Genomic DNA, 12,935 nt, shown 5'->3' with positions numbered 1-12,935 from the left:
AGGACCTCATGCTATCTAACTTAAAAAACTTAACACTCCCCCGCCACGTTTTCTGAAATCCAGCAGTCAGCAGCTCGGCAGCCCACGGTCCATTTCTAGGTTTCTCATCCTGGGGGGCAGCGGTTATTATCAGGGCTAGTGAGCCCCTGCTCCTCCTCGAGGGGCCAGCGCCGCAGCCGGGGAAAGGCAGAGACACCAACTGCTCCGCGGTCCCTGCTCGGCCCGAGCCGCCGCCGCCCTGGCCCGCACCCCGGCACCCCGGGCACCCCCACCAGCCTCCCTCCGCTCTGCTGCCCTGACCGGCTCCACCTCTCCGGCTGGACGCAGCTCGCTCTCCTTCCGAGGACCACCCCACGTGCTCTGGCACCCCCCAGCCATCCACAGCACAACCTGCCTGCAGCTGCCTCTTCATTTTACGTTACTCACTCCACCTCTAGTTATCCCTCCAGAAGTCTGTTCTGGAGCTTTGCGTATCCCCGACACCAGACTGAACAGGCCTGTAATTGCCCAGCTGCTCCCCCACACCCCTTACATACATATTCCATATTCACGTGGTCTACCCCAGTTTAAAAGGTTTCTCACGCATCCTTGCCACGAGACCTGCAAATTTCCACGCCGCTTCCTGGGGTGCTCTGCAAGAGCTGTCCACCGTGCTCCAGCCTGAAGGGCAACGCTTTTGGCAATACGGCGACTTCCAGACCCCGTCCCGCGGCACAGCCGGGCGCGGAATGGCACCGGCTGGAACACGGGGAGCCACCCAGCAGAGCCACTGCAGGCCCAGGGCCCCGCACGCCCGGCGCATTAGGGTACACAACCAAAGGAAAACATCTCCCTGCTCTAAAGGGTGGCAAGGTCCCAGCTAAGTAGGCATTGCTCAGCTTGGAATCCTGAACCAAACCGAAATCCAGACAAGGCCCTTCCTCCCCCCCCCGATCACTGCTGACACGCACACAGAGGTTGGAGCTCACCACCACCGGAGCGCAGCCCGAGAAGACTTCCAACCTCCTCGTACAGCTCAGGAAAACTAAGTCATCTCATGAACAAACTGCAAATACCAATACCTAAGACAAGAGACAGAACATTTTATGACCAAATTTATTTAATTAAATTTCATTGACTGTTTTACTGTAGGTCACACCAGAGACTGCCAAAGTAAACTAAACATTTTACATTCACTACAAGATTCTCTCAAATTTTCACAACTAGTCCAAAAACATGAAAGCTGTAGGGTCCCTTTCCCTCAGTTTGTGTTATGACTCACATTAATGACAGTGGGACTTGTATTCCAGCACTGAAGAGAGAACTGAGCCCTTGGGTTCCCGGGTGTGCAGCAGCCCTCCTGGCTGCAAACACTTTTAAAATCATATGCATGTGTGTGTGTGCATGTCTCTACGCATATTTACAAAACCAACCTCCCGATGGTAGAGGACAAACAACCATTCAACTGCTAATCCAGAAAGGGAATAAAATAAAATAAGACTTTGCAGCACAGAGGGTAGGAGGGTGCAGTTACACAGGAGAGGGACAAAGGGCCTCAGGCTGGCGGCCGCACGCACCGGCAGGGCCCGTCCCACGGCAGACCTGGCCCACCCTGGAAGTTCAGGAAAATTCTGTCAGTGCCCGTAATGGAAATCAGATCACTCCTTTTGTAAGCAAAACAGGTCCAGAATGATTCCAAAATACTTGGGTGTACACGAGATTATAAAGATGGAAGCTTAAGCAAGGCTTGCCCCACCGAGGCTTCTGAGAGGAAACCAGGCATCAGTAGAACTTTATCTAACTAGTGTTTTTAAAATAATTTGTTTCCAATCTAGCAAGCATTTTGATAATATATATCTATGATATGTTCTGAATATTTTTTTAAAAAATGCTGAAGACATTTTCCCTATCCGAGAGTTATCTACAGGTCTTTATTACACCATTTTTTCTTTTACGTGTCTACTCCTAACAAATATCAGAGAAATACGTCAGATGCTACAATTTAAACTTTCATCATATCTGAAAGTATACATCTCTTTTTAAAGTGTATTTTCAACATGAAAAGAGCTAAAATCACAATTATATTCCATTGCGTAATGTGTGTGAAATCAAGACCATCTGCATAGCTTCCAAAGTGAAACTCTGGAAAACAGCCACTTCATTAACAGGAAGTATCACGTTAGGGAAGGGCTATCGGCCCCCTTCACTTCCACTGCACGGCCTAAGAAATACTTGAAGTATTCTACAAGTATTGCCAGTATCTTTGTCTATAAAGCCAGCTTCTGGAAAATTTCAAGTTGCAATTATTTTATAAATCACAAGCCATTTTTCCTTAATCTTGCCAATTTTAATGAAGAAAAACCATTAGCATTTCAATGTACAAAAGTCCAATAAAACATGATTTTTTTTTTTTTCTTTTAAATCAGTGAATGGGTAAAGTTTGGGTTAAACTTATTCAACAGTAAAAGTCCTCCAATTTCCACTAATAGAAATTTTTTTCTGATTTGACTATAGGATAATGACAATCCAGAAATAAATAGCTATAAATACATTCATTGTTCCTATTCCAAAAATAATCACATAGGGAAAACACAAAACTGAAATTAACTTATTTGAATCTGTTTCTTTACAATGAGATATGGGGCAAGTTATAGCAGAGTGACTCAAGACAGGAAAAAAACAAGGAGGGAATAAATTGGTCCAGTATTGACATTCATGAAACATACCAGTTAGCATAATTCTGCAGTTAATTCATCCTTTAAATGACACTACTCAGTTGATTTTTATTTGCTTCAGGTATACATAATGAAAGCAGTTTCCTTTGAATCTTTGCTGAGGACAGGTATAGTACCCTGGAGACACTGTAACAACCCTCTTCAGTATGCATGTGCGTATATATAATTATATACAAATAATCATGCATCCACACACACATTTGTATATCAACACTGCATGTGACGGTTAAATCCATCATCATTCATCATTGGCAGCACTTGTTCCTCTGACTTGGCCTTGATTACGTAACTGTGGAGAAAGAAAATACACAATTAAACATTAACAGTTTCCTCAAACAGCAAGTTCCAAAAAGGCAGTTTTATTAATCTCCAAGAAAAATAGGGCAGGGCACTCAAAACATCGCCAGGACTGAGCAAATCCTACCAAAGCAATGCAAGACTTGTTAGGGAATCTTAATTTGGGCGCTGTCCTCACTGTGGACAGCGGGTCCAGCCTGAGGAGCCCGACGCTCATCAGCAGGACAGTGGAACTGCTCTGGCTGGGGATCCCGCTGCGCTGTGAACACAGCCACAGCGGGCAGCGCCAGCGTTCACGCACTGGACACAAATACCCAAAAGCCTGCAACTCTTGGACAACCTGTTTCCCACAGTAACAGTTTCAGCACAATTTAGTATTTAGAAATACCGGTCTGGAACCGGATTTCAAGAACTGAAGCTTTGAAGATGACCGTCCACAGTTTCCCTAAATTATGTGGACTGAGTCCATGTATCACTTTGCTACTGGGTGCGTAGCAAAACGATGTTCACCGACTTCTCTGATTTGCGCCCAAAACACTACTTGCAGGCCTCAGAGCTCAGTGATGACAACAGGTCACACCCTTTGGGTTTCTGTACTAGATAAGCACGAAGAACCAGGCTACGTGTCCAACGCCTCAGGCATCCTGGCACCGGACCGAGCTCCGGCCCAGCCTGTTGAGTGCCCGTCTGTGGAGCAGGTCCCTCACGTACCCTGGACACCAAGGGTCACCTCCAACTGTTGATCACCACAAGGTTATCGAACACGAAGGAGGTAAGGCCCCGAGGTGTCATCTGGGTATATGTCCATTTAGACGGTTTCTGTCAGCAATTCCCATCCATCAGAACATTCAACACTTTTCTCCCTTTCCATCCAGCAGTTGACTTACACAGCTTGATTTGCCTCAGAACCTACAGAGAACTCCTCTAGACGTCAGCAGCCAAAGTGCCTCGAACGGAACCCTTCTTACGCATCTAAACGTAAAATAAAACTGTGAGCTACCACATAAAGAACCTAGCACGCTGTTGGTTAGTAAGAGAGAAGTAACAATCTAGATGACCAGGACTGCTTTTCCCTGGCCAGGGCCAGGGCCAGACTCAGCTATAGCTGAGGTTTTTTTGGAGACAGGGTATACAGTATTTCTTTTTGGTGAGGAAGCCTGGGAACTGTAGAGCAGCTGTAAATGATGCTTCAGCCTGGAGCCACACTGCTCAAAATACCCCAAGTGGCATTTCTACCCTCACAAGGACATGAGGTAGGTCGGGCACAGTGCTGTGGCAGGGTCAGGTGCTTTTCTACTATTCACTGATTAGCTGATGTGTATTTAATGGAGCACAGGTGCTCCTCATCTCTGGGAGTCAGACACATAAACCGCTAAGTGACAGACAAAGAAAAACAGTGAGAAAAGGATGGGCTGGGATAGAGAAACTCTGGAATAGTGCTGATGAGGATTCAGTGAGTAACAAAAGCAGAGATCCTGACTATAAAATCGACTTAAGATGAAGAACAAGACCAACGAAAGAACCGAAATATGCACAGAATCCAAAGACAAAGATTAGTTCAAACCAGAAAGAAGAAAGGATGTTAATGAGAGAAGGAACAGCAACAGAAAGCAATGTATGTAGGAAGATGTAATGCTGCTAATATTATTAGGCTTGATTTCTGCAGTTGTTTGGTTTTAAGCATCACAGAACTGCATAGTACAACACTGTCAAAAAAGCCGACTACCACTCTGCAGGGATGGAAGCATGAAGACATTCTTGTCATACTAAGCACCTTATCATGCACCTGAGCACTCACTTCCCAGAGATCCTGGCCAGAAAATAAATATTTTGTGGTATACTTGGGTTTTAATGGAAGTTACTGTTTAGCACAGTGGATGAAGTAGTTGACTATGAAACAAAACCAAATTATTTGGGATAAAATTAACATTCGTATTTTATTTGGTAGTGACATTTTTGTCTTTAGGTTATTCTCCAGTAATGCGCTTCACCATAAACCCCTTGAAATTGCAACATTCATAGGTGTTTGTAAATACCCGTATTGTAAGAGCTGAGAAAAAACAAAATATTTTAACAGTAGGTCCCCACTCCTCTCACATTTCACAATACACATAGAAAATCTGTGTTAGTGTAACTAATCAATACATTTCTCTTGTGAAAAACTGACTTTTTCAACAATACACTTAAGTTCTTGATGCTAACGTCTTAACACAACAAGCTAGTTGAAATAAACTATTTGCATTGCTTTGCAAAACAAGAAAATAGCAAACAAATACGTCTGATAATTAAGAACAAGGATAAATTTTACAGCGAGAAACATGGGGTTTTGCTTAATGTAAGAACAGAAAATCAGCAAATACTTTGCAAAAAGTATGTAAAAGTTACTTACCAGTGAGAAATGTGAAACAGAACTTTCTCTACAAGAAGACAAACATCCACAGTCCACAGAGACACAAAAGGGAAATTTTCTCATGCACATGGATGTGTGAAGTGTTGCTTAGTCTCTCCAATACATACCTTGTATGTGCTCCCCACACTGCCACTATCCTTTCTCAGAGAAATTGGATGCAGTCCATTTCATGCCAAATAAAGAACTATGGGTGTGCAAAAGAGAACCCTTCTGACTGAACTCATTTATAGAGGGGAAAGTGATTACTCTTTCTCCTTCACAGATGCCTAGCAATAGGTGGCTCTAGGAATAGGTTCTGTCATAAAGTATAATTAAAGAAGAAATCCATGTGATTTGAGAGAACACCTGCCATAATCAAAAATATCCAAATGCCAATGAGAGAGCACAGTGTTTGTAAGAGTGAGTGTACGTCATCCTTTCCCAAAGCATATTCTGGGAACTGCCAAAGCAGACAAACCCTACTACGTACTAAAGGAAAATATGTGCTAGGCAAAAACCACAAAATGCACTTCAGAACTACTGTCAACAGTAGGTCTAAAGCACCAGGCAACCTGTTCAAAGATGCCTGGCAGCTGAAATGAGTTAAACCATGCAAAAAAAACAAATTATAGCTGAAGACACATTGTGTCTTGAAAGAACGAAGGCAGTGGAAGGCAAGTGACAAGCTGAATGTGTATGGGGCACAAAGCAATTTGCAAAATGGGAAGGAAATAGAACTGCAAATCCAATGACTACAAAGAACTTAAAAAAACAGCAGGATTTAAAATGAGAAAGGTCCATGCCAAAGGTCATGCTCTGGAAAGACACTACAGAAGGCTTCCTGCCTAGCCCAGTAATGTGCCTCTGCCTCTGGAAGGAAAGAATGGAGAAAAGTGCCCTATGGATGAGCTTCCTTCTAGACATCAGTCCAAAATCAGATCAGGCTATATGTATTTGACCCTCAGAGCCACTAAAGCATGAAAATTGACACTATCTCAAGTCTGTTAATTTTACTGACTTCCTTTTTGCACGTAAAATTCTCTGTTTTGGTGTGCTAATCAGGATGACTGGAACAGCTGCCATGTGACACACACAAGCTTGCTTGAAGCCATGTTTGAAGAGAAAAAGTAAATCAGATCTAATGACGATTAGAAATGAAACACAGCAAGACACATGATGGAAAAGCAAGATGACAGCTCTGAATTCTAACTGCCAAGTGGTAGAAAGGCCCTGGATGGGACTTTGTGCAATGGGTATGGTACCACAAATAAAGAGGTGGTCAGGGCAGACATTCTGGGTTTAGTGACATGAGCAACATTTACCTTACAGCCTCTTCCAGCTTGACACAACACAGTATGCAGAAAGCTTGACGTGCATGGGTCTGCACAAGAGAATCACTAAAGGGGCCGTAACGTTCATCAGCAATTGCCCAAACACACATACAGGGATGGACACAGCGTAACTTGTGTCAGTTCCCAAACAGCTAAATCTAGAGGTAGATAGCACGCAAACACATCAACCTTAAAAAAAACATTCTTACTGCTTCCAGCTCCTTTTGGGTTTCATCCTCCATTCTCCTAATGTCTTCCATAGTCAGATCAATCCACTTGTCAATCCAACAGAACAGCTGACGATGAAAGTTGGTAAATATCCTTTTTTCTTGCTTTAAGAAGATAAACAAACATTAGGTAATAGGCCTACATTTTGCCAATGACCCGTGAAGTGATTGCAGCTGTTCAATTCAAAAAGTTATCATCTTTAGGTGCATACTGTTTCATGCTGCTACAGGTTCAGCCCCCTCATACTCCTGGATACAATTTAAAGTAATCTAATTTTTCACATGCTTTAACACGGGAAAAAAAAAAAAGAACAAATTTCACTATTAAAAAAAAAGTTTCAAGAAAGTTCAAAAATTCATGTTACTTGATAATGCTGAAGAATCCTTTTAAAATCTGTTCTAGCTCCCAGATAGCACTAGACAGAATAAACGTAGCATCACAACAGCTAGCATATTTAGCAAGAACTGTACAAAAAAAAAAAAAAAAAATCTACAACTGAACTGTCACAGGTTCTGTGCTCACTGTTAAAAAAAAAAAAAAAGTCAAGAACGGCCAGTTCCTAAAGGCACAATGAAGCAAAAAGGGAAGTACTTCTGACTCCAAAGATGTCACGCTTGCAATTTGTACAAAATCAGCATCCCAGTAACATCTGACATGCAATTTCAAAGGTACAAAAACATGGAGAATATAAATATTCAAGCTAAGGATTCCACAGCCCTTTAATTGAAGTATGCCTATCTGTGTTCTGGATCGATCACAGTAAGAATATTTTCACTGTACTTCTTCTACTTAAATTGGTGGGTTTCACATTTCTAAAAAACCTGCTATCCCAAAAAACCCAGTGTGTTATGCTGAAGGACTGCACCTTGCTAGCTCAGTTCACCTCTGGTGCCCTGGAATCCCAATTTTTATAATAGTGACTTGGATGATGAAAGATGCGTCATATAAACCATTCAATTTGCAGAATTTCCAGCATTGCTTCCGACTGCTCTGATAAAAGTAGTCATCTATATGCAACGCAGAAATCTATTTTACTACTAAAACTCAGACTTCTGCCTGTATTCAGTTACCCAGGTTGCCACCTGAAGTTCTACATCTTGTTCACCTGCTCCCTGGTTTTGCATCACTCAAGCTGCTGACTGTCCTCAAAACCAGTGCTGATCAAATCTAACACACAGATCTTGACAACTATCAAAGAGAGATAACTTCCTCTAAAGAATCAGCTTCAGGTAAATCAAGGTTAAAAAGAAAAAAAACAAACCAAACCAAAAAACATCATATCTTCAAATACTCCTCATGAGACCATAGAATCAGTCTTGGCTCTTCTTCTCAGTTTATTCCCTAACAGTGTCCAGTTTGAACTGTGAGACAGGCAACTCCTTCCCAAAACCACCACCACACAAACGACAGCCTCCAAAGTCTCCTTACCCTTATTTTGTACTGTGGCCATCACAAACTACCTCTGCATGTCATTGTCAGCTGTTACTGTCTGAAGCTTTTCTCTTTTGCTATTGTATTTGTTGAAATCCATAAGCATTTAATGTGGTTAGCTATGGTCCACTCTGAGCTAAGAGCCCCGATGACCACAATGAAAAAGGTCTGGTGTCAGGTATCTGTGAGGAAACACCATGGCCAACTGACACTGGAATATCATGTTTTGGTTAACTGACAGTTACAGCACATTTTCTCTGTACTGGAAAGAACTGTCATAATGGTTTGCCTACACGCAAGTTGACTTTCTAAACATTTAGTCATACTTTCAAAAATATTTTACAATTCATGTTCTGATGACACATTAGTAACAAAATAAGACACAAACATAAATTGACAAAACACCACAACTGCCAGCTAAATTCCTAATGCACTGCATTCTACCTGTGTGATACCTGGTTTTGCAAGCATTCAATTGCAAAAAATTAAAATAGTTTAGAATTAGCAAAAACACAAGAACGGTTTCATAAGAGAACTAGAACATAAAATACTAGAGAAACACCAGGACGTTTTATGCAACTTTCAACTTATGAGAAAAAAAAGAATCAAAGAACTCTCTTCCTGCCAAGTGATGTTGCTTACAAAATCAAGCGTTAAACCTACATGACACAGACTCTTCACATATAACTTTGCTTTTTTTGAGTTAGAAAGTTATTCTAGTACCACCAATGAGGCACCATTGCTAGTATATCAAGAGACAAATGGTACTTGCTGAGGAAATGAGCAGAAATTGCTTCACTGAGCAACAGGAAACTTCATCACTGTTTCTCCTCAAAAACACCCCACATGAACACAGAACCACTCTGCCTACCTACCTGCCCACCTCCAACCCCACCTCCCCAGCAACATCCCAGCAAGGGAGAAGCACTTACCTTTTGTATAAAGTTTTCAACTTTGTTCTGCAGTCCCCACCATTTAAATTTGATAGTCACCAACTTGTAAGCACACATTTTAGGACAGTCTTCATCAGTTGCTAGCTCTTTCTGTTTATGGATAATGGGAAGTATTTTTAATTTTCTAAAAACTTACTTCAGTAAAATTAATTTAACAATTATTAGAAATTGTATTTCCAAGTACTACATTAGAATTATAAATGATATTATTAATTTATAGTAAATTATTATAATCATAAATTTGATTAGATAAGTATGATTAGAATTTTATTAATACTTATAATGCTAAGTACTGGTAAATACTTAGCACTGTACTCAACACAAGGTAACAGGGATTAACAAAAAAACAGGTTAAATCTGTAAGACAATTCCATCCATGTCACAAACATGTACTATAAATCTTAGTCTTAATATGGATTTAATTTTCATGATTTCCACTGTAACACACTTTCTGACATTCTGAAAGGACAATGAAGCTTGATTACGACAGCTAGCACCAAATTATTTTTTAATTTTGAGTCTACTGTGCAAAGGCAATTATAATCTGAGTTATACCAAGTTGCCCAGTACAATGGTGGAAAACACATGTACTAGAAAAAATTTGGATAACAAAAAGCACATAACCACCCCTCAAGTTTGCTTCTCACAAAAGCATAAAGCTGAAGCCTTGTTGCAGTTCTGCTTTGCCCACACAGGCACTGGTGTGCTCCCCCCTCCTCCTCCTCCTCCCTCCCAGCCCTCTCCTGCAGACAACGCCAGGAGGGTACACCTTTACCCACATCCAGAGGTAATTTCTAGTTGTGGAGTGTAATTTACATATTCATTTCTGCATAATGAATTGCAGACCTTCTGACTGCAACTATGAGAAGAATAGGGAGAGAACTCCTTTATCATTAGTGGCAGCAGGTAGCCTTAAGTCCAACTGAAGCTCCACTTCAAAGACTGCTTGGAAGCAGCTCCAGCTCAAGGACATTGCGCAAAAGATGAGCCCCAGAAGAATGAACAGAGGGGAATTGAGGAGACACCCACCACCACTTCCTGTAATTCCTAGGTTTCTGTTATAGTTCCTACACCCGAGCGATTCTGAAGTATCTGTAACATCATACACAGTGACTTTCCTACAATTTATGCAGTCAAATTTATGTAATACAAGAGACCGTATCACATTTTTAGTTAAACAAAGCATGTTGGGTTACTCTAAGCCTTGTAAAAGAGGAAGGAAGAAAAAAAAAACAGAAACGGAAGCTGGTGGTAGATTTAAAGAAAAAAAAAATCTGTGTGTTTGGTTTGAAGCAATTACTATAAAAAGTCCACAGATTTTTATTCTTTATGTCTGCAACACACTTCTAAATAGAAATACTTCATGGCATTTTTAAGCTAGATTTCTTTTACCCATGAAATGGACAACTCCTGTTGGTCATGCACATAGTAAAAAGATTTACTGTGAGATAGACCTAACATGAAAAATTCCTGGTGAATAACGCATATTTATTTAACACAGAATTTTTATCACAAATACTCATCACCAGAGAGTACTTAAATGAAAACCAATTATCCTCAGAAGACTGATGCTCTATTTATGAGCAAAAAACAAAGTGCTGCTGTTGTTTGGTGTTCCCAAACAGCACAAGTTATGTCCAGGCATTAGTAAAAGGACAGGACTAAATGGAACATGCAAATTCAGTGCTGCTCGTTCCAGGCATTTAAAGTTCCCCTCCTCATTTTGCAGCTGTTTTTTTAAAAACAAACCAGTAACTCCCTACTTTCTTTGGGTCACACAGGGCCAAAGAGGTCATTCCTGCATCAGCCTCCTGCTTCCTTCCCGAGCAGGAAGGAACAACAAGCATCTAAGGCAGGATGCACATTTTCAGCACAGTTTACAAAAATAACCCCTGTGATAATTTTACCCTGCTAGCAAGAATACTTAGCCCAGGTAGAAAGAGTATTACAACAGTGGGAGTTCGAATACACGCCTCCCCTCATCGTCATCTTGGCACACACAAGATGCTAATTTTTCCATGAGATTCCAGCTACTGCTCAGGTCCAGGACAAACACTCAAGTCAGACCAAAGGTCTGCCAGGCTCACTATTTTGACAACAGCTAATGGCAGAAACATACGTAAAAATATAAGACCCAAGGAAGAAAATATTGATAATTTGCTTAAAAATTCTACCAATCTCCAGCTCCGTATAAGCTCAGAAACTTTCTGAAGCAGAACTATTATCTGTCTTTGAACACACAAAGGGACCTTCTCTGATCACTGGGTGCAGGAGCCCTGCTCAAGAAGGGTCACCTATAGCAGGTTGCCAGGATTGCATCCAGCCAGGTTTTGGGTATCTCCATGGAAGGAGACTCCACAAACTCCCTGGGCAACTTGTTCCAGTGTTTGACCACCCTGACAGTAAAAAAAGTGTTTTCTGGTGTTCAGATGGAATTTCACATTATTTTTGTCTGTACAACTGGACTGTCACAGGATGAACTTTCATCATGTTGAAAAGATGACATTAGGAACAGCTATGGCAACACCGACGAGGTCAGTGGTATACATCAACTGCACCATCAGCTCTCATCAAGACAAATTGAAGTATGTGGAACACCCAAGAGGTAGCTTTGCAAGCTTTTCTTCTGGTAATGCAGCACAGTGGCAGTGAAGTGTCAGCTTTAGTAGCCCACATCCTTTCTGCTCTACTGAAACTTTCAGTGGTCCTGTTATGACTCCCAGTGTTACCATATCGTTTCCCATCCTCTCACAAAAACCTGATTTCCTATTTATTTCCCTAGGTTAATTACCATGCAGCATTAAATACTGTACCAGCACGTACGGAAGTACAGGAGTGGATGGTCAGCACAAACGTTCCCCTGGAACTACAGCCTCATTCCAGAGGGGGACGAGTGACACCTTAAATCCTCAAATTCAGGCTGCTTCAATTTATGATCTCAGGCCACCTGAGAACGAGTGTGGTACTATGTAGTGGGAAATGGGGACTCTACTCTCTTAGACATGGTGGTCAGTTACTGACACTTAAGACACAAGTCAAGCTTCTGATAGCAGAAAGGTGGTGTATTTCCTGCCTACTTCTGCTTGCACAATCACGTTTTAGGATAGAAAATCAGAGACCGAGAGCTTGCTGGTCCGATGCATGCTACTCTAATATCTGACACTCACCTTGCTGCTTTGCAAAAACTAGTGGTAAAAATAACTAATGGTGACATCTAAAGTAATGAACTAGAAGAAAATTTGCACCTCTCAAAGCAAGTCCTTCACACTGTGTTTTAACAGAAACATTCATGCTGTATTTAGAATTTTTCTGGGTAATGAAAGACTGAATGCTTTTACAAGAAAATTTAAGAAACTGGAGCACCATTTGTAATACATTCAAAAAAACCTTACCATTTACTTAAGTATATCACAGTAGACACTAAACGTAAGAAGCAAAATTGTGCTACTGTCAATGAAAAATTTCCTTTATAGTAATGACAAATGTAGCAGACAGTACCTTTGCTTACTAACACATCTGGCATTTTAACTGAATACAAAAAAGAAAAGTATTCAACTTCTGCCCTTTGTTTAAGACTAACATTGCTAGTGCT

General features: G+C 41.3%; 1 protein-coding gene across 2 annotated transcripts in view; it reads right to left on the bottom strand.

Moving 5' to 3' along the window:
• Positions 1–1,081: 1,081 nt before the first annotated feature.
• PITPNB (phosphatidylinositol transfer protein beta) overlaps positions 1,082–12,935 on the bottom strand; it is a 33,436-nt gene continuing 21,582 nt past the window's right edge. Inside the window, exons 9-11 of one of the 2 annotated variants that reach the window (XM_042805390.1) lie at positions 9,323–9,433; positions 6,941–7,063; positions 1,082–3,003 (exon numbers count right to left, since the gene is read on the bottom strand). In XM_042805390.1, the coding sequence (XP_042661324.1) occupies positions 2,953–3,003; positions 6,941–7,063; positions 9,323–9,433 (285 nt within the window). In that variant the 3' untranslated portion in view covers positions 1,082–2,952. Of the gene's footprint in view, positions 3,004–3,892; positions 3,984–6,940; positions 7,064–9,322; positions 9,434–12,935 lie in introns of those variants that run through there. The other variant, XM_042805391.1, reaches the window with a different exon arrangement.

This window comes from Tyto alba, unplaced genomic scaffold (assembly GCF_018691265.1).
Source record: "Tyto alba isolate M040663 unplaced genomic scaffold, T.alba_DEE_v4.0 Super-Scaffold_44, whole genome shotgun sequence".
NCBI lineage: Eukaryota > Metazoa > Chordata > Aves > Strigiformes > Tytonidae > Tyto > Tyto alba.
The sequence above is the reverse complement of the archived record's forward strand: the minus strand, read 5'-3'. Positions and strand labels throughout refer to the sequence as shown.